Genomic DNA, 22,367 nt, shown 5'->3' with positions numbered 1-22,367 from the left:
AAGGCATGGGAGAGGAGGGCAGCCAGAGATGGGAGCTGGCAGGCAGCCCTGGGGTTCAGCAACAGCCCCTGCAAAGCTCCCCATTTGCTGAGCCTGCAGACGGAGCACCGAGGTCTGTGGGCGGAATCTCGGTTTCGAGCTGGCTCAGAGCAGGCCGTGGAGGGGAGGGGTCTGTCTTGCCTGCGGGGAGCACTGAGTTCAGCCACAGCCCGTCTAACCGGTTACGCCAGTTGGCCTATGTTTCACTGCAAGTAAAGACACAGAGCCCTGGAGATAAGATCAGGCTTGTGCAGTCTGGTGGTAAATCAGCTCGGCTCTGCAGGGACCCCTGGAGTGCTTCCTGCTTATCACCATCCTGGGGCTCGGCGGCGCCTCCTTCCCTGGTGGGTCTGCAGGCAGCCCCCTTGCTCCGGCGTCTTTCCCCATGTCCCTCCCACCCCCCTCCCTGCTGCACGTCTGATTTTCTGAGTTGGTTTTGCATTTAATATATATATATATAGAGAGAGAGAGTTGGAGGTTTCACTCAACAAGACTCTTGAACGAGAAGCAGACAAGAAAGTCATAAAAGATGGAAAAAAAGAAAAAGGAAGGGGAAAAAAAGCCCAGAAGGAGGTTTCTTGCAGAAATTCCAGAGGCTTCTAAGCCATCGGGAACGTCTAAATTTGCTACATAAGTAATTTAATTTGGCAATGAAGCGATACATCAAAGACCTTGGACAAGTCATGGTAAAGGCTGTCTCACCTTTAGGCTGATGAGATTAACCTGATTCTACCCCCTCCCCCCCTCCCCCGCAGGTATGTGCCCACTTAGTGCATTTCTCAATTCTTGGTTGTTTCTATGGATGGAAGCAGGAGTCCGGGTTAGGACATCTGCAGAATCCCCTTCACAGGGGCTGAGTTAGCTGGGAGGAATGCACTTCTTCCTGCAGCCTGGAATGGCTGTGGGGTCGCTGGAGCGGCTGCAGCCATCCTGAGGCCATGAGGCAGAGGATGGTGGAGCTTGGCATTGCAAGGAGGCTGTCAGCCTGGGGTTGCATTCCACCAAGAGAGAAGACACCCTTCCCTTGTTAATGGCATTTATTCCCCATGTCTGTTACTAGCAGCCCAAAGTAATTTCTACCAAATAAGATGAGGACACAGAGGCGGTGAATGTAATGTGTGGGGTTGAATCAGCCGCTTGAGATCAGTGAACCCTCCACACCAGACACGGAGCTGTTTTATGTTTGCTCCGTCAGCTGAAAAGAGTAGGCTGCAATATGTCTGCCTGCCCTTTTGTAAGGCTGTCCACGGACCCAGGAAAACCCCAGGTATGCTTTAAGATGAATGGGTACAAAAATGAGACATTGGCACCGTGATAACTCCCGAGCTTTAGAAGAGGGTCAGGACCGGGGGCATTACTGGGTGTCCGCTGGGATGGTCTTATGTCACAGATGAGAAAGTTGAGACCCACTGCCTGCCCACGACATGCTCCCCAAGAAAGGGAAACCCAAGCTAAGCTTTTCGGTGTGCCCGTTCTCCCGGGTCCCCTGTCACAGTCCTGGCATTGGGGGGAGCTGTGCTTCTCTCCTTTAAATATTTATTTCGCAACTTTATGGGGGTAGAACTGACCAATAAAATTGTATGTATTTATGGTGCACAGTATGATGATTTGATATACGTATCCATGGTGAAATGGCCACCCCAGTGAAGTGAATTAACACAGCCATCACTTAGGGCAGCGATCAGCTTCAAGGTAAATGGTGACAATACCTGACATCTCCTCTCTTAGCATATTTCAAGGATCTAATACTTGGGATCTAGTATTAGGAACTAGAGTCACCGTGCTGATCGAGAGGTCTCCAGAACGTGGGTGCCCTCTGGACGCCCTCTCCCCATGTCCCCCAGCCCCTGGCAGCCACTATTCCACACTTTGCTTCTACCTGTTTGACTTTTTTTATTGTTAAGATTCCACGAATCGGTGAGATCACGCGGTATTTTTCGATCTGTGTTTTGCTTCCTGCACTTTGCATGCCGTCCTCCAGGTCCGTCCGCGTTGTCACAAAGGGCAGGATCTCCTTGCTTCTCACGGAGGAGTCGAGTTGCATGGCATGCAAGGACCACCTGCTCTTTACCCATCCGTCCATCGATGGGCCCTTGGGTTGTTTCCAGGTCTTGGCTGCTGGGAAGAACGCTGCTATGAACATGGGCGTGCAGATAGGTTTCAGATCCTGTTTTTATTTGCTTTGGGCAAATACCCAGGAGTGGAATCACTGGTCATAGGGTAGCTCTAGTTTTAATTTTTTTGAAGAACGTCCATTCTGTTTTCCAGAGTGGCTGCCCCAGTTTGCATTCCCAGCAACAGTGCAAGAGGGTTCCCCTTTCTCCACATCCTCGCCAACACGTTCTGCCCCGTCTTTCTGATGACGGGCATCCTGCCAAGGGTGAGGTCATGTCTCACTGGGATCTCCGTCCTGCCTGCATGCACACAAGGGGAAAGTTCCACAGCACGGCTGCAGCCACGGCTTCCAGATAATGTTGCTCAGGGAAAACTGGGGGGGCACAGGACTCAGGGTCCTTCTGTGCTGTTTCACTGCCTCGCCCACCCGTGCTACCACCACGTGGTACCAGGGTTCGGAGCCGGGGGACAGGGGCCGTGCCTCCGAAGGGTCCCTGGAGAGGTCGAAGAGCAGAGGCGGGCTGTGCTGGGTCACGCCGTCCCCGGAGCAGGGGCACAAGCGTCGGTCGTAGCAGGCCCCTGCACCCTCGGGGTGGAACCGTGGTGTCATGTAGTGGACCTTCCAGAGTCTTCCGCCTAAAGCAGACGGGGAGGTGGTCAGGGCAGGAGAAATGTGCTTGACAGTGAACACCTGACCTACGTACCAGCCCTGGGGAAATCATCAGCATCCCACCCAAATAAAAGGAGAGGAGAGAAGAAAAGCAGGTGGTTCTCCCAAGTGTGTATACACGCTGTGCTCCAGGCACATGCAGGGGAAGCAAACAGGACATGGCAGATAAGAAAGCCAATCAGAGGGCGGCACGGCGTGGAGCCCCCAGGTTCCCTTCCCCTGTACATGTGCCCAGCACCAGCCATCGTTCTCCATGATTCACTGATTCTTCTCAGCGTTTCAGAAAGAGATTTGCTCTGTGATAGTGCGTTTCACACGCCATCACGGCCAGGCTATGGCGCCCAGACATGCTGTCAAATACTAATCCATATGTCGCCATCGTGGGGGTTTTTTTTGGTTTTGTTTTGGTTTTTTTCTCCAGTGAGTTGAACATTTACATTACTAGACTGTCCTCCATGCCGTGGGTGGGCCTCACCCAATCAGGTGAAGGATGCAAGAGAAAGCTGACTGAGGTCCCCTAAAGAGGAAGGGATTCTGCCTGAGCTTCTAGCCTTTGGACTGAAGATGGCAGCATCCACTCCTGCGGGACTGCGGGCTAGCGCTGAAGATTTCAGACTCGCCAGTCCCCACAGCCATGTGAGACAATTCTTCAAAATCTCTCTTCTTCTACCCACCCATTCATCTGTATGTCTTTATGAACATGCGTTATCTACCTCTCTGTCCTCTGTCTCATTATCTATTAATCAATCTATCCTATCATCCATCCGTCATCTATCATCTATCCATCCAACCTTTATCCATCATCTGTCTATCCATCCATCCATCCGTTCGTCCATCCATCCATCCATCCATCCATCCATCATATCTATCTATCTATCATCTATCTGTCCGTCCATCCATCCATCTACCCATCCATCATATCTATCTATCTATCTATCTATCTATCTATCTATCGTCTATCCATCCATCCATCTGTCCATCCATCCATCCATCCATCATGTCTGTCTATCTTCTATCCATCCGTCTGTCTGTCCATCCATCCATCCATCCATCCATCCATCCATCCATCCATCCATCTATGCATCCATCCATATGTCCATTATCTACCCATCCATCCACCCTCTTTCTCTTCTTCCCTCCCTCCCTCCATCCATCCACTTATCCATCCACCTACCTTCCTTCCTTCCTTTCTTTCCTTCCTTCCCTTCCTTCCTTCCATCCATCCCACACACTCTTGGTTCTGTTTCTCAGGGGGAACCCTGACTAATGCAAGCCCCCCTCCCCTGCACCGGGAGAAGGCATGTACTCACTGTCCTTCTCGTGCCAGCGTGCCGCATGGAGGTACTTCCCACAGTAATGAAACAGGAACTCATGTGCAGAGTGCTCAGCCGTCCCCCGAAGCAAGGGCACCAGGCTACGGCCATCGATCACCCTGATTCAGTGAAGAAACACAGGGAGGAATCAGACCAAGGCGGCTCAGGCTGCGTTGCACCTGAAAATGAAACTCCAGGCTTGTAAGGGCTCCTGCTAAGGGCAAGAGGAGCAGAGCTGGGCTGTCTCCCCAGCTCTGTCCAGACTGCAAGTCGTTGAGCAAGATGCATGTCATTATTTCTAAACCCAAAGTCACTACGTTGTGGGGTCATTTGTTACGCGGCACTCCATACGCAGTGAGCACACAGACATCTACACACCCTTCCGACCTCGCCTGTCATGGCCACGTGACCATATTTCTAAAAAGCCCTCCATCTGAGTTTAGCATACAAATGTAGTATTTTTCCTTACAGTTGTAAAACACTTTTAATTATACCCCAATTATGATGGTTCCATTTCCTGTGTCTCCGTGGCTGGGTCATGGTGTTCAGTGAGTTGGTGAAATGCCAGTCTGAGTGTTGCTGTGAAGGCATTTTTTGGATATGGTTAACATCCACAATCAGTGGGCTTTGAGGAAAGCAGAGGACCCTTCACAATGAAGGTGGGCCTCGCAGAATCAGTTGACGGCAGCCAAGAGCAAAGACTGAGGTTTCCTGAGACGATGGAATTCTGCCTCCAGACTGTACCAGGGAAATTCTGCCGGAGCCTGCAGCCTGCTGGCCTGACATAAGGATTTCATTTTGTCAGCCTCCACAACTGCCTGAGCCGATGCCTTACGATAAATGTCTGATTTTATAAACACGCAGACATCTGTACATACTACTGGTCTCTCTTATACGGAGGTATCTATTTGTTTCCTTAAAGGGAGTACTATCAAACCATTATCAGAATATTTACTGCTTTCTTTTTATCTTGTATTAGCAAGAGTCTTTGTTCCTGTGCTAATATCAAGGTGATAGATCATTTTAAAGCCTCTTCAACATATGGGCAAGAGATTTCTCAGGAAATGACAGGGAGATGTGTTTCAATGGATCGACTTCTAATGCTTTCATTTCCCTGCTATTGTGCTGAGTTATGAAATTTTACCAAATGGCAAAACGAGTAGATGGGCACAATATTGTATTTAATCGCGTCTTACTGAATATGATCGTTTTGCATTAGGCTGTCCCCTATATTTGAGGGATTCTACCCTACGTGTGAAATAGTAAAAGGACCGCTGTCAGGAACTAGGGAGGAAGGAGGTCTCATTACACGTGTACCTGTCCTGGGGCACATCGCCGCCCCCCAGCTGGACCACGGTGGGGAAAACATCCATCAGGCTGGTGGGCTCGTGGATCACTCGGCCGGCCGGCAGCACCCCAGGCCACCGGAAGATCCCTGGGACGCGGATGCCGCCTTCCCAGCCCCCCATCCCTTTGCCACCTGTAAGTAAGTGCCATTAGAATTCTCCAGGAGATGGTCCCATTCACACACACACCTGGGCGCACCTGTCTGTCTGTGTACCTGGTACTTCTGCACATAAAGGCACACGGTGGCAGCCTGCACTTCCCAAAAATGCTGGCAGCAATAATTCCAGAACCTCGTCACACCCCAATGGGCAGGTGGAGTCCATATGCTCTCCTCTTGAGATCTGGCAGGTCTCTGTGACCACCGGAACACACCCCATGGTGTGCAATGTGTGGCTTCAGACGTGTAACTGGCACTGGGATTTCACACCGTGCACAGCTGGTGGCCCCATCTTCCTCTGTCCCTTTTCTTTCTGGAAGGACTAGGAATTGGGTCTGGGACCCCCTGCTTCTCCTCCTCTCCCACCTGCTCCCCATACCATCCACCTGTTCCTTTGCTCCTTTTCCTGGTTCTTCTTCATTTCTGGGACCCTTAGCAATGGGTTGGGGCCCAGGTTGGCTCCTCAGGAAATGCATGTAAGTATTGATAAAGCAATCCTATGTTACCGAAGCAGAGTTGTAAACAGGGAGGGATGTGTTGAGAATCTTGCTAAATAAATGCTTCCTTCTTGCAGGTCACAAAGTGTAATGTGCTTGCCTCTGTTTTGTGCTGCTGTGTAACAAGTTACCACAAATCATCAGCCTCACTCCTGCGTATTAGGTCTCCATTCTGTATGTGGGGAGTTGGGTGTGGCTTGGTGGGCACTGTGTTCTGGGTCCCACCGTCGGAAATCAAGGGGTAGGCTGTTTGCAGAACATACCACCAGGGACGATGAGAGAATATACTCTGCAGCTTGGGGATGTATATGGAGGACTGGAGGGAAAAGCCACTTCCAAGTCAAAGAAAACAGACGCCATCGACTCTCATTATTCCCCGGAGTGATGTTCTGCAAACTCGCCACACAGACCCAGTTAGTACACACTGAACCATGACGCTAACAGAGGGCTCGGTTCCAGGGAGACTCTGTTCCCTGTATTTTCATCAGCCAATTGGTGTATTTCTGTGTGTTTTGGTGGAAAGACTCCTTATTGAGTGGACATCATGATTCACTGGCATTGAACTCACGGCCAACAGCACTAGAACTCCCATCTGGATGAAGCCAACCTAACACCCTCATTTTCTCCATAAGGCTCACGGCCAAGGGCCTTCTTGCCCTTGGGAACAGGGGACAGCCCTTCAGCACTACGGTCAGGAGCCATTTGAAGCAGCAAAGTCACCAACAAAAAGCAAACAAAACTGCAAAAACGTGACCACGGAAGAGACCGTGAAAAGGACACGTTTATAGTCTCAGAGATGAAATGTAGGCACAGGGTAGCCTCCCCCAACCTTAGTGGAGAACACGCACGTTGGGCGGCTAATATGCGTACTGCTGTTCAAATGAGGGCAAAGGCATTGCAAATTATGGATTTTGGGGTTACAGATAAATTTGAGCAAGGAGATGAAGTCATAAACATGGAATCCATGAATCATGCAGAACGACTGTATCAGGCTTTTAAAAAGATGGCCATATGAAGGTGTCACGCCGTCAATCTCGCATGATATTGTGGAATACAGGGACATGTACAACCGAGGTTGTAGTTACTGTGCTACCCATGAGTTAGGATGGCATTTATTTTAATTTTATCTTAATTATTTATTTGTATATCTCACTCTTCTGCTAACATGTAAACCCTTTAAGGGAAGCGCACGTGTGTTTTTTTTCTCTCTCTTGGCATCTGGATAGAATTTGGAGTATAACAGCAGCTCAAGAAATCCCCCTTTGCAAGCACACTCTTTTCCCTTCTGCGTGCTCTCCAGCCTATACCGCTGGGAATCGTTAGGGGGGTCCCGTAATGCCTTTTAACCCCCAATATCCATTGGTCTCACCTCTGAATATTCCGTTCCATCCCCCCAGCTGGCCGTGTTCATCTCTTGCCTCCAAATGTCCTCCGTGATCAGAGGTAAAATACGTGAATGTCGTGTTTTTCAAACCGTTTACTTCAACAGCTTTGAGGATTTCGCCTTGAAGAGAAATGGAACAATTCAGGACAGAGCTGGTGACACAGCATCCGCGAATTCTACCCAAAATTGTAAGTAACTTTCTTGCTAGAAAGTCCCATCAGGGGGCTCTGCAGTCACCAGGAGACCGCTGTTATGAACGTGAGCACAAAGTGTGTACCCCTATCTGATTTTCCTGATACCACAGGATTCAGAATCTTGTTTACAAAGTTATCACAAATACGGAAAACAGAATAAACACCTAAAGCTAACACGGCAGCAATGGGGTGTTCTGAACGGGCACTGTGGGCTCGCATACATGTGTCCATAATGAGTGCATGCCGGGGAGGGGGGGGGACGTGGTAAGAAAGGGTTGGATGGGAGAACCCCATCGAGATAGGAGGAAGCCAGAGCTGCAAGGATCCACCTGTGGTTTTGGCACATGGGGGCCAAGGCTCAGGAGAGCACAGCCATCTACAAGCCAACCACTCGCTTTATCCACGGAGACCAAACGCACATGTAAAGCACTGAAAGTAAAGATTTTAAACCACACGGGCATGCATCGCAGTGAAATGCATGTTTTTAAAGCATGATGTAATCCACCCTCCCATTTTGGGGGTGTTTGCCTCTTTAGTTGGTCTACGGTAGCCCTATGCTTCTCCCAGGATCAGCCCTCAGATCCTGCAAGGGTTTAGATGTCTACGTTCTTTGAAGAATCTATATATATACCTTGAAACTAAGGTAACACTGTGTATCAACTCTACTTCAACGTGAAAACAATCTACAATCCCAACGGATCTCTCCAGGCTTCCTCCAGGCCGTAGGAGGAAAGCGATGTTGGTCTGTTGCCCTGAACGGTACTGTTCTTGCTTCACTTTCTGCAATGTCTCATGATGGCTCCGTTTTCTTTTTTTTTTAAGATTTTATTCATTTATTTGAGAGAGAGATAGAGCATGAGTGTGGGGGAGAAGCAGAGGGACAGGGAGAAGCAGACTCCCCACTGAGCAGGGAAAATGATGTGGGGCTCGATGCCAGGACCCTGGGACCATGACCTGAGCCGAAGGCAGATGCTTAACGGAGTGCTGAAGGAGCATGTGAATGATACGGGCAACTTCCCCCCTCTTCTTTCCCTTTTCTCTTACTCTTTATTGCAACTTGGTTCCGAGCGAGGCGGCGGCCCATCTGTTACCAAAGCTGAGCGGTGAGGCCGAGACTGAACGAGACATGGCCGCGCCTTGACTTACCTACAAGCCAGTCCATCTCCTCCACGTTGTCGCCATATAAGCCGTGCTGGCTCTTCCCGAGAAAGTGTTTTGTGGTCGCCAGGGGAATGTGTACGTGCAGCAAGGACACAAAGAGGAGGAACGGCCTGTGCTTATTTCTGAAAGAAGAAAAACATCCTTCACAGATGATGACACCTGTTTCAACACCATTCGATCCACCTGAATCCTTGGAACCCGTGTCCCCATTGGGGCTGGTTTAAAGAATCCCAAAGATGATAAAGAGAGTCAGGTGCTAGGAGAACTTGCCTCTTCTTTAAAAAAGGGATTACCTTTTTTAAAAAGATTTTATTTATTTATTTTGACAGAAAGAGAGAGAGAGAGAGCACAAGCAGGGGGAGGAGCAGAGGCAGAGGGAAAGGCAGGCTCCCCACTGAGCAGGGAGTTTGACGTGGGACTCGATCCCAAGACCCTGGGATCAAGACCTGAGCCGAAGGCAGACCCCCAACCGGCGGAGCCACCCAGGCGCCCCAAAAACGGGACTACCTTTCAATATAAGAAACTGCCTCGTGTAGCATGCGACCCGCCGTTGTTTCCAAAACCATGGGCTGCTCTGTGACGTCATGGTTTCTCATCAGGATACAGTTCCAACGACGTACAAACCCGAAGCTGGCGTACCAGGTGACGAAGAAGAGGAAGACGAGGCCGGCTGCACCCAGGACGACCTTCCAGGACACAGAGATCAACCCGCACGTCTTGCCAACAGCGACGGTCAGGACCCCCAGGGCCGCCATCTGGGTGTAAAGCCGCAGCCTGGCTCTCGTCACGGCGTCCAGTTCCGGGCTCCCGCCTGGCCGACAGTCGTTCACCAGCGTGAAGGGCATGCCGTAAAAGTAGTCGAATCCGTGGTTCAGGGGGTGGTGGCAGTGGTCAGTGCAGGATTCACAGTTTACACCCTGATGCCACTTTCCTGAAAACAAGAGAGAGACGTGAAACAAGAAGACCCACGGGAGGCGGTCTGTCTGACGCCAACCACCTTCCGATAATTTGGGTGCTCCAGGGACAACGATGGTACGCAAACAGCAAAACCCGCAGGAGAAAAGGAACATGACAGAAGTTCGAGATTGAGAGGAAGACGTTGAATGTGTTTGATACGGGTGTGTTTTCCCATGGTTACATCGCACTTCGCAATTACTGAGCAAACGTATGGAGGTCATAACCTTTATCAAGAGATTAAAGGTTTAAGGTTTTCTGGACCGTTAGGAATTATAAGTTTGCATCCCTAGACTCTCCTGCTATTAGATAACTCAGAAAATATCACTTACCGGTATTTCTTACTTAAAAGACAGCTACGTGATAACAGGCGTTGGCTCTAGAATAATTTTACGACGAGTAGAAGCAACCAACTCGCTCCACTCATTATTACGCAAGAAATGCTCATAATAGATTTTTTCCAAAGGGAGTAATCTTATAATATCATCGAGATGGAACACGAGGAAGCCCATATATCAAATTCCAGCAGGATATACAAGAATTGGGTTCTCTCCAGAAGCTCAGCCAGCTTAAATTTAGCTACAAAATACGACAGAAAAGGGTCCACCGTACCATTTGCCACAATTTCCGAGTGCAGAGGTTAAACCGGGTCCCCGCCCTGCGCTTCCCTCCCATGACTCACTACGCGTCTCCAGGACCTATAGAATCGGTCCTTGATCCAAACTCGGGGACATGCCTTTACATGCCTGCTTACGTTTAAGGAAGCGAAAATGCTGGGAGGGGGTGAAACAGGTGGAGAAGAAAAGTATACAGACAGTCTCCATCTTGTCCACTTTCCACCACTTGGAACGTGAACAGCTAAATACAGATGGGGTGTGAGCACCAGAAGAATAAAGATTCACAGAAGGAACTGCTACGCACACCTGCAATTGCAGCAAACACAAAATAAATCTACTTATTTTGTTTTAAACACAATTCCACCCACAGACTGGAGATATGTGGGTGGTTGTGGGGTCAAGGACATTGACCCAATGGTGGTGAGTTGGTAATGCAAAGGTCCAGTCAATTTGGGTGGCTAAGAAGTTTTGCTCTACTTCTTAGGATTGAAAGAGAAATACAGGTGATGGAGCGGATGCGTGCAAAGTCCTTGGAAATGTCCTTGAAAATGGCAGATGCTATGTTCTGAATACGTGTGTCTCCCTAAAATTCCTATGTTGAGACCTGACCCTGAGGTTGATGGTATCTGGAGGTTGGACCTTGGAGAGGAGATTGGGTCCTCAGGGTGGAGACTCCTGTGAATGGGATTAGTGCCCCAGAGAGACCGTCGCCCCTTCTTCTCACATGTGAGGACACGGAGAGAAGACGGTCCTCACCAGACACGGAGAGAAGACGGGTCCTCACCAGACACGGAGTCTGGATCTTGGACTTCTCAGCCTCCGGAACTGTGAGAAGTAAATCTACATAATCTCTACTTCTAACGTAGCAGGACACTTTTAAAGGGGGGAAGGTGGTTACCCCTCCATGCAGCCAATCACCACCCTGACAAAGTGGGGGTGTCACAGTCCCCTCTGAACTCAACAGTGACTCCTGAGTGTGGAAGAGCTGGTGAGGAATCGAACGGGACCCCAGCACACAGAGACCCGACCCAGCCCTCCCTTGACCGAGGGGAAGACGCCCTGGTCATCTGGCCTCTGGTTCCTGTAAGACGGGATGCTACGTCCAAGCACACAGGCTGAGCAAGGAATGAAAGCGGTCATGAGCCATCTGGTCCATGACAGGTGGGCGCCCATCTGTAAAGAAGTCACCTGGCAGGTGTCGGAGTGCCGTTCTCAGACAGGTGGTGTTATAAGGTCGGCCCTTGACTAACGATGTGTGAGAATTGGCTCTCCAGAGGATTCCCATCATTCCCTAACGGATAAATGTGGCTCTGAGTCTAAAATGCTTCCACAAAGTGGTTTTGCCGAACACCTGCTTTCCTTCTGGAGGCTGGAGTTTTGGGGGGGGAGGGTGTCAGGCAGCAGGTGCCTATGAGACCAGCCCCTCACACAAAGCCTGGGAATGGAAGAGAAAAGGCAAATCTCCCAAGATGTTGAATTAAAATTGCTTGTCAATGACAGAAGTTCCAGAAGCGTGACCAAGAGAGATCAGATGGGGCCAGCACCCGATTTTGGTTCTGACAGGTGACTTTTTCGCCTTGAAGGGAAACAGGTGTTCTTCACGGTTGCTCCTCAGGCTCCCTGAATGGTATGAGTACCTATGAGGCCGGTTGCATAACCTTGCTGCTGTAGGATTCTCGCAAATGTGGTTTCGTTCGCGGGGAGTCCGCCCGATCCCCCGTTCCACTGCAGGACGCGGTAGCCGTCATCGGCTTCCATGCCTGTGGAGCAGAGCAGAGAGCAAGCACTCAGTCTCCCTTGACTGCAGCAGGGGATGAACCCGGCCCACACCTGTGGACTCTTCACCCTGTCTGGGGCAGGTCTGGGCTGTCACAATTGCAGGAAGGGGTACTACTGGCCTCTGGTGGGGGAAACACCCTGCAGTGCCCGGGATGCCCCCACCACAGAGAATCATCCAGCCCAAATGTCAGCAGTGAGGGATTGAGAAACCCTGCCTTGGCATGAGAGATTCTCTCTCTCTCTCTCTATCATCCATCCATCCATCCATCCATCCATCATCTATTCATCTATCAATCCACCCACCCATCTATTCATCTATCTACCTATCTATCCACCTATCAATTAATCTATCAATCCAACTATTATCTATCCATCCATCTATTCATCTATGTATCATTTATCTATCATCTATCCATCTATTAATCTATCATCTACCAAAAAATCTATTATCTATCTATCTATCTATCTATCTATCTATCATCATCTATCTCTTTTATCCATGATATGGCAGTGGTTCCCAAACAAAAGTAGTTCTGCCCCCCAGGGAACAACCGGCAATGCCTGGAGACCTCTTTGGTTGTCACAACTCGGTGGGGAGCTGCTACCAGCATCTTGCACATAGAGACCTGACCCCCAGTACCCCAGAATGTGAGTGTGTTTGAAGATAGGGCCTTTGAAGAGGTCAAAATGAGCTCATCGGGGTGGGCCCTGATCCCATAGGACTGGGGTCCTTGTAAGAAGAGGAGGCGAGGACACAGACACTCACAGAGGGACGACCATGTGAGGACAGAGGGAGGAGGCAGACACTACACGCCCAGGAGAGAGGCCTCAGGAGGAACCAGACCTACCCACGCCCTCAGACTGCCAGCCTCCAAGACGGTCAGAAAATTAATCTCTGTTGGGTCCATCTGTGCTATTCGGTACGGCAGCTCAGACAGACTAATACGACAACAGTCCAATATGTGAATGTACCAGTTTATTCACCCACTCCTGCCCCGATGAACTGTGTCCGTGTTTGCACCGTACAAACAGTGCTGCTGTGAACGTTCTCATTCCGTCTTCTGCAGAACGTGCGTGTGTGTACATGCTGGGCACATACTTTGGAAAGGCGAGGTCATGGGCGTGCATGCGTTCAGCTGAAGACGACACTGACAAATCAGGGCCCTTCCTGCAGCCTCAGAGTGCCTCTCACCAACCTCTTCCTTGTTCCTCCCTGATTCTGACCCTCCTGCTTCCCCCTTAGAAGGACCTCTCTGGGGGCACCTGGGTGGCTCAGTTGGTTAAGCGTCTGCCTCTGGCTCAGGTCATGATCCCGGGGTCTTGGGATCGAGTCCTGCATCGGGCTCCCAGCAGACCCCCTGCTTCTCCCTCTCCCTCGCTACTCTCTCTCTCTCTGTGTCAAATAAATACAAATTTTTTTTTAAAGGACATTTTCGATGACGCTGGGCCACCTGGATAATCTAGGATAAAGTTCCCATCTCAAGATCCTTCACCTAATTCCATCTTCAAAGTCCCCTTTGCCATATAAGGAAACATTCGTCCACTCTGGGAATTAGGATGTGGGATCTTTGGGGACCACCATTCGGCTCCCTACACGATCCCCCAGAGCCTGTCTGAAATCATGACTACACATCAAGACTGACTGAATTTTTTAAACAAATAAACACAAAGTCAACCATAACCAGACACCCCAAGAAAGTTCCGGTCTCTGAATTCCCAATCAACCCAGTCATCGCACGACTACCTAAAACACAGTATGCTTTATGTAAGTTCAAGGTGATGCCACTTCTGATTCTATCTGCACTATTTTCCCTGGATCTCAACCATCGCTAATAATATTAAGGACAAGAAATGAGCGGATGCAGACGTGCCACTTTCTCGGTCGTCCCCGCAACACTCACCTGATCGGAAGGAGTGCCTCCCCGTGAGAAAGGAAGATCGGCTGGGGGTGCAGACGGGGGCGGCCGCCAGGTGCTGGGTGAGCTTCACACCTTCCTCTGCAAGCCGGTCGATATTGGGTGTCCTGAGCAAACCACACACAAACATCCCGGTCAAGACGGTGCTTACAGGGATCCCTGCACTGAAATGCATGGCACGGAGGACATCAGTATTTCTTGAGGGTTTTACCATCAGTTGCATATGCTGTCTTGCAGAGGCAGATGGACCCACCCCCAAAACCACCAGCATGAGCACATGTACAGAGGACCACTTGCTGCAAAAGGTGCTGAGCCCTCGTCCCGGGATCCTGGGCCGCAGCCCAACCCACTGCATGCATAGCCACCATCTGAGCCCACCACCATCACCCAAAGGTCTTGGCCACCAGAAACAAGCTTCCCTTGATGCTCTTGCTGTGTGTAGCCATAACAGTTGTGCGCCATCTTGTTTTTGCTGTCTGCTCTCATCAGCCAGGAAGCTGTGGACACATCGAGCTGTTTGCTTGCAAAGGTGGGTCCTTTAGACCTTTACTCTTTGCTCCTCTGTGAACACGCTCTATTTCACAAATGGGAAACAGCCTTCCCAGTCGAATGGGGAAGGAGTGCCCCTTTCCTGCCTACACCACCCGGTTTCCATGTGGATGGGTTAACTAGCAGAGACAAGTGAAGTAAAGAGAGCAGGAAGACAGCAAGACCAAAGGCACTGGCTGATTTAAAGTGGACGGAATACAATCTAGGAGAGCTGATACCTAAAACTTCCTTACTGGGCAGGTGGTCCGATGGCCCCAAGGTCAACGGGATCTTTGGAGGGAACCTGAGGCATGGGTGGAGGGCTTCCTTGCTGAGCATGAGTGCTGGCGGAGGGTGCTGAGGGACTTGAGAGTGGTCCACAAGCATTACCTACTGGGGAGAAGAGCCTCTGAGGGTCCTTGTTCTCCCAGCGCTGTAGGAGGGGATCGCAGAAGTGACTGCGGCTTTGTTGAGGGTCTGGGCAGCCCCAGGCTGAGTCATGGGGCCAGTCAATACTATTTTCTTGGACACAAGCCACTTCCAAAGCCCTGTGACCCAGACTGCTTACTAGTGGGGGGATGCCAGTTGTCTCAGAGGGTCCCTGTCCATAAGTTTTGTGGAGAGAGGATACAAATAAGATGAACCCTGAAAGAGCTATTAGTCAACTGAAGGACGTCTAGGAGCCGGTGGGCATCCCAAAGTCCTAGTGTGGGTTTTCGTGTTCAAGAACTTCTGATGCATCGAGATCACCGCCAAGACCAACCTCCGAACGTTGCCGTAAATACCTTTCTTCCTAACTCAGATGGTGTTGCCAATTTTGAAGAATACATTTTTAGTTTTAATTTCTGCTTTTGTTTTGGTCCCTCTGTGTGACCACAGTACATGTTGTCTGAAAAAAAAATGAAAAATTACAAGTGTAGTCTTCAAAATCCTTGAAGCTGGTTAAGCACCAAGGTCATGGGCAGGAGGAAAGTGCTCAAAAGATGTTTGGTGTGAATGCATGGGAGGTCAGTAAGTAACTTCTGAGTTAGTGTAGTAATATAGTAACATAACAATTCTGGAGACTCTTAAAGGGAAAAGCTGCATTTTTGGACTCGCTGTTATCTTTAGTCCCAACGATTTCTTGGTCAATGGAGTGATCTCCCCGTTGGCAAGGAGACAAGCAAAGCTGGGAGGTGGAGCCACTCGTCCCTGGTGATGGAGCTAGAAAGGGCCAAAGGAGGGTTTAAACACCTCCTTAAATCGCACCTGATCCGTGTGACTTAAAAAATCCAGCGAGTGCGGCGTTCTGGAGGTTGTGGCTCAAACATCTCTACCCTTAGACTCACACCTTCCATTAATCGTGGATTTTCCGATGCTTTACAACCACCCATCCACTTTGTGACCACTATGGCTTTTTTCCTGATGGCTTTGTTCCTATTTAAAGACAGAGTGCCCTTTGTCCTCTTGCATGGAAGCTGTGGTCTGTACTCCTTCAGCTGTGGCTACCAGCCCGTCCTACATGCCCGGAAACCACAGCTGAAGCCAGCACTGCAGACACCTGCTACTCTGGGCCGCTGCTGCGGCCCTGCCGCGCCTCTGTTTCCGGAGAATAGCTGAGTCAGTCAAGGCGGGTCTGGCCGCTTTGGTCACCTTTGACTCTTTTTACAATGGCAACCAACTGAAATATAAATGCTGTTAGTAAAAATCACCCATTCGGTACTCATGCTGGTTGTGTTCAATAACCCAATTGTAAAAATTTACTTTTGTTTTTTTGACTAAATTATGAACACGCCTTGGAAGGGCTTATAGGATTCTACCAATTAAGTATCATTTTAATAATTATAATTTATAATTACCAAATAAGTATAATATTAGCTCTGACCTATTTTTCAGTTTACAAAAGTTCTATCTCTAGTTTGATATCCAATAGTCCATTTATCTATAATCTACCAATCTATCATCTTTCTACCCATACTTCCATCTTTCCATCCATCCATCCGTCCATCCACCCATGTATCTTCCCATACATCATCCATCTATCCATCCATCCATCCATCCATCCACCCATCCATCCATCCATCCATCATTTGTCTGTCTAGCTATCTACCTCTCTTCTATCAAGTATTTATCTCTTACAGATGTCTTCATGATTATCTACACACTGGAACAGAATGAAAAACACCACAGGTTTCAACCTCAGCACAGATATCTTCTGCTGCAGAATCTCATTCCTCTACTTGTTAAAAGATTCCTTAAAACAGGAAAAATGCTACTGGTTTTAAATTCTGTGCTTCTCAATCAATTTATGTCAATTCCTTCTTTCCCTAACCAAGTTGACTGGCAAATAAAATCCTAAAATACTGCTCTCAAGTGCCTTTCATTTTTTTATGCATTCTTTTTCTTTTAAATAACCCTCTGGCCCGTGGGATCAGATATTTTTATTTAAAAAACAGAGAGAAAGCATGAGAGTGTCTGAGAAGGATATAAATATGGTGAGAAACAGCCCAGTGACTCTCAGGGAAGGAATGGAGGGGCAGGGCATAAATGAGATTTTCCTCAAAGAAGAGAGATTTTTTCTTCCTATCATGCTAATAAAACAAGCAGCTTCCACATGTATTTACACACTTGTCTCTGACGTTAACACACGTTTGGTGTGGCTTTGCTCTCAGAGCCTCAGGGGGTCACTTCCATGTTTTGCATCATGGACCCAGAAGGAAAGGTGGAGATCATCCAATGGCGCCATATCAAGAGGGGAAAGTGAGGCTGGACGTATGACTGATGGCACAGCTCTTCAGAAGCAGGGTCGGGGCCACAGAGCCAGTCGTGGGGCTCCCTCTTCTGTCCTGACCTCCTGCTCCCCTCTCAGTGGCTACACATTCATTGCACACCTCATGGGTTCTCGACCTCCCTTTCTTAGGAGGCAGGATATGAAAGACAGACCCGGTGTGTCCCTCATGAGCGACCGGAGTGACTGACAAACAAGGGTGTCCGACCCCTGATTCTGAACATAAGCCCCTTCTAGCATGGAAGTTGCTGGAGAGAATTCTATGGGATGGATTCACTGGTGCAGAGTGGCTTATATGCTAGAGGAGTCGGAATGATTTCACAGCAAATCTCCGAAGGATGTCTTATATACTATAAGGGGAGCCAAGTCGCCTCGAAAGTAAAGACAGTTTCTCTAAACTGAGTGGTTCTTAAACGTCTTTGCCCGTCAGACCTGATAGCTTACTTGGGCAGAATTTTTCAAGGGGGTGTGCCCTGCTCGCATTAGGGTGGGTGGACGTGCGGTGGAGCAACGTTCTGAAGGCCAGGGAAGTGCAGTAGGTGTGGGCAGAATGGCCACATTCCTTTTGGGCGGATGGCGAGGGGCATGGCCCCCACACCTGTAAGGGGCGCCCTGCAACCCATGTAGACATGGGCTCAATGTCTTCATCAGTGATTCAACGCATTAAATTAAGAGAACATCTTTGCCGGCTTTAGGATGCCCCAAAGACCCTCCTTCCACTCTGCCTGTTTTAGTTGGAAGGAGAAACACCGGACATTAAAAAAAAAAAATCATGGGGGCTGCCCCCTAGGGGTGGTAATGGGCGTGCAATCCCAGTCTCTTAATTAATTTCTTAATGGGCTCAGATTTCTTTACTCAAAGCAGCAGGCCACAGAAGGTCCTGCGGGGTTAGGAATTCATCCTACGAACCCTGGGGGACACGATTCAGTCCATTACAGGAAGTGATGGCTCAGAGAGGGCAAGGCGTTCTCTTGGGGTATGAAAATCTTCTAAAATGCATTGTGGTGATGGATGGACTTGTCTGAAGATACCAGAAGCCAATGAATTGTCCACCTTAACTGGGTGAGTGGTCTGTTCTGGGAAGAATAACTGGGCAGGCTCAGTGTCGGGGAGGAAGATCCCTGGATACACAGGGCAGATTTCTGCTGCTGTTGGAAAGGCCGTGACCAGAAGGGGTGGGCCTGGGTCTGTGTAGGCCGGTCCCACAGTGGGCAGTTAATACAAGGCAGATGGTGTGATGCTGGGGTGGGGGTCTTCCTAAAAGAAATGGAATGAGGTACTTTTCTATGTTTTTTCCTGCTGTTGCATAGACCTCGCAAACATCAGTGTCCACGTTGGCCAGCAGGGATGGCCTAGGAGCCTGTGTACTGTGGACACGCGCTGAGCTCCCCTACAGTGTGAATAGCAGCCTCAGAGCTGCCATTTCCTAATTCCCAGTATTTGTGAATAGGACCTGACTTGGAAATGGGGTCTTTACAGGTGTGATTAGTTAAGGATCTAGGAATAAGCTCACCCTGGATCAGGGTGGCCCTAAATCCAATGACGGGGTCCTCAGAAGACACAGAAGAGGAGACAGACACAGACGAAGAGCCACATGAGGACGGAAGAAATGGGAGAGACGTGGCCACAAATCCAGGGATGCCTGAAGCCCCAGAAGCTGGAAGAGGAAGGACCCTCCCCTGGAGTTTCAGGACGGACCACAGCCCTGCCCCACCTGGATCTCAGCAGCCCTGCCCCACCTGGATCTCAGCAGCCCTGCCCCACCTGGATCTCAGCAGCCCTGCCCCGCCTGGATCTCAGACTTCCCGTCTCCAGGACTAAAACAGAAGAAATTCCTGTTGTCTAAAGTTACTCCATTTGTGGTCCTTTGTTAAGGCAGCCCTAAGAAAGGAATTCACCCTCCCACCAGAGTGCCATGTTGTTTGAACATTTCAGTTTAGGACCCTGCTTTCCGGTCAAAAAATAATTTACTTGGTGTTCAGATCTGATGCGCTAAGGACTTTCCCACGACAGGTATATTTTCAATGCACTGTTCAGCCAGATGTCCCGGCTAACACACACAGACACACACACACACAGGGTACCAGGACCACCAGCATCACCAGCACATTATACCTGAGTGTGTCGTTCCCATAGCAACCAAGATCCCCAATGCCAAGGTCGTCTGCCATTATCAGTAGAATATTGGGTTTAAGCGCATTTGCTGCTTGTAACTCGGAAGTCCTCAGGAGCAAACACAGGAGTAGAACCCACAGAGAGTCCCTGGAGAGACAAACAAAGAGGCCAAAAGGAATGTCTAGGATTTGGAAAGTCCAGGGGGCATTGCAAAGCGTATTGCTCGGAAGGCACGGGCATTTGCCCTAAAGGAGGATTTACCAAGGGATCGCATCCAAGCGCTGGTCCCTTTGTTCTGACTGCTCGCAAACTAACACGGGGCGCGGAAAACTGGAACGCGCTAGGGTTTTGTCCGGGTACCTCCTCCCCACTCCGTCGGTCACTAATCCTGCTACTTCTGTGGGGCGCTCCCTAAAGGGCTGGATAAGAGGGCTGAGCCCTTGCCTTCCGGGACGCGCCTCCCTCCCTTTCCCGCTGTAAAGGCGGCCAGAGCGCGCCTTCCGTCCCCGGGGCGACCCCACAGGAGGGAGGCGGACCCAGAGGCTCGGAGCAGCGGGGAACATGCATTTTAAAAGTTAGAATGTGGGATTCAAAGCACCCCCGCCACCACAGGGAGACACAGCACTGCTGGTGTGACCCAGGAGTTACAACAAGGACGTGGAGCTCGCGTTGCCAGCAAGGCCGGGGCTCTTCCCGCCCCAAAACCGGGAGGGATGCGGGGCCTGGGCGCCCTGATCCTCATTCCTGGTTCCTGGCTGGGAACAGGAGCGTGCCCCGGGGTCCCCAGCAGGGCCCCAGTGCTGTCCCGTTCGCCGATTGCACCCTGGGGCGCCAGCAGTCCGGAGCAGGGGGACAGGGACTGAGAAGGCCCGGGCGGGACGGGGCGTAGGCGGAGTGTCGAGAGGGTGGCCGCATTCCGGACGGGGGACGGGCCTGGCGCGTCTTAGAGGGTGGTGGGGAGGGGTAGGAGGGGTCTCGGGGGACTGGACCTGTCTTAGTGTTGGAGTTGGAGGCCTCGGCTCCGCTCTTGTTGGGGGGGGGCGGGGCCGTGTAAGAAGGAGGAAGAGGCGCGTTTTGGGAGGCGGGGATCCAGGGGCTGGACCGGACGTGTCTCGAAGTGGGGGAGGGTGCGGCCGTGCTGGGATGGGGGGGAACGGAACAAAGCGGGGATGTGGGGGGAGGAAAGGAGCTGGGGGACAGGGACGTGTGCTAGAGAGGGAGACGCCGCCGTGCTATTGGGGGGTACGGAATCGAGGGGACCGGGCGTATCGTGGAGAGTGGGGTTTGGGGACACGGCCGCGCTCCGGGGTTAGGTGGCGGGAAGCGGGAGGGGGCGTGTGCTAGACCGTGGGGGCACGCAGCAGGGCTCCGAGGGCTCGTGGGGAGGGGTACTCGGGGCCAAGGAGCTTGTGGTACGCAGTGGGGGATGGGACCAGGCCTCGCTCTGCAGGGGCGTGGCCTCCAAGCACAGCCTGGCGGCTCCCCTTCCTCTCGCCCTCACTCCCTCTCCTCCCTTTTCCTGCGTCTGGCTTCCTCTCCCTTCCCCTCCAACGCCACCTCTCCCGTCCCGCGTCCCTGCGACTGCGAAGCGAACGTATAGCTGAGTTTGGGTGACTCCAAGGCGCACACATCGCCCGCCCGTCCCGGGGGCCACGCTCGCCCAGTGCGCACCCTCCCCAAGCCCCCATCCCGGTCCCGAGTGGGGGCCGCGTCTCCGAGCCCCGCGCACCTGGCAGCGGGCGCCATGCGTCCCCTCGGAGCCCTGGGTCCCATGGCCGCGCGCGGGCACGGCGCGCAGGACTCTGCCCCTAGCGCGCGGCGTCCGGACCCGCCCACGCCGCCGAGCCCCCCCCCCCCCCGGGGGGGGGGTAGGGCCCGGTCCGCCCCAATCCGTTTAATCTCCTGTCGCCCCGGGCCTTCCGGGAATTGATCTTGGAAACCGGTTTTCCGGAGTCCCCGGCGCCTCCGGGCGGGCACTCCCAGGAGACTGGGGCGGAGGAGAGGATGATGAATCCGGGCTGGGTTTGGGCTCGGGGAACCCCAGCAGCCCTCGGCCAGGGAGTCCCCTTTTCCAGCAAACCCGAAAAGTCTGGGGACTGGCCGCGTGCAATCAGGCAACCAGAATGTGAATTATGTTTTACTAGGGGCCCAGGACGCCAGCCCCCTTCTCTATGGCCAAGGTGGGGCCCGGGGTCGGATGTGAGCTAGGCTAGTTAGACCCTCACCCACGGGACTTGACATTGCGGGTGTACTTGGTGGTCATATCCACGTCCTGGTCCCCATTAGCTGCCCGGAGTTCCCTTTTTCCCTTTCCAACTCAGTTCTGCATTTTGGGGAGATACCCTTGGGAATTAAGGCCTGCCAAAAGCTTGGGAGTTGGGGTAGGTTGCCCTAACACCCTTGGGGGTCTTTCTTGAAAACTCATTTCTGAAGGAGCTGTTGGGAGAAAAGATCTTTTTGCCTTTGAATTGATAGACCAGTGAGCTCCCATTTCTGGAGAGGACTCCAGAGAAGCCCACCCTGTCCACACCTTAATCTCAGACTCCCCGCCCACACACACACCCTAGAGCTTTGAAAGAATAAATTCACATGGTTAAAGCTGCCGCCATGGTGGTCCTTTGTTATGGTGGTCCTTTGTTATGGTGGCCTCGGTAGAATGATAGTGGTGGGGCGTAGGGGTGCGTGTGTGCAGAGAGCGGGAATTGGGTGCAGGGTCTGGAACGAAATCCCCATCCTGCTGGTGTCCCGTCCTGGACATGTCCAGTGCAAAGCCAGTGGGCTAGGGACCTTGGTCCTCATGCAGTGACCTCCCCA

At 51.2% G+C, this 22,367-nt stretch overlaps 1 protein-coding gene across 6 annotated transcripts; it reads right to left on the bottom strand.

The window, feature by feature from the left end:
• Positions 1-1,915: 1,915 nt before the first annotated feature.
• Positions 1,916-21,389, bottom strand: LOC130544364 (arylsulfatase D-like). 6 transcript variants are annotated; one of them, XM_057315760.1, is made up of 10 exons: positions 21,283-21,389; positions 19,554-19,700; positions 14,129-14,250; positions 12,086-12,208; positions 9,385-9,808; positions 8,863-8,999; positions 7,508-7,642; positions 5,455-5,617; positions 4,135-4,256; positions 1,916-2,790 (listed from the first exon to the last, which is right to left on the bottom strand). In XM_057315760.1, the coding sequence occupies exons 1-10, from the start codon at positions 21,324-21,326 to the stop codon at positions 2,426-2,428; spliced, it is 1,782 nt and encodes a 593-aa protein (XP_057171743.1). In that variant the 5' UTR covers positions 21,327-21,389; the 3' UTR covers positions 1,916-2,425. The 6 variants fall into 6 exon arrangements, with proteins under 6 accessions (XP_057171743.1, XP_057171741.1, XP_057171745.1 ...); XM_057315758.1 differs by having other exon boundaries at positions 14,129-14,307; positions 21,283-21,381; XM_057315762.1 differs by lacking the exon at positions 21,283-21,389 and adding an exon at positions 20,543-20,607 and having other exon boundaries at positions 14,129-14,307.
• Positions 21,390-22,367: the final 978 nt, after the last annotated feature.

Source organism: Ursus arctos, chromosome Y, assembly GCF_023065955.2.
Source record: "Ursus arctos isolate Adak ecotype North America chromosome Y, UrsArc2.0, whole genome shotgun sequence".
Lineage (NCBI taxonomy): Eukaryota > Metazoa > Chordata > Mammalia > Carnivora > Ursidae > Ursus > Ursus arctos.
This window is presented reverse-complemented; position numbering and strand designations above follow the sequence as displayed.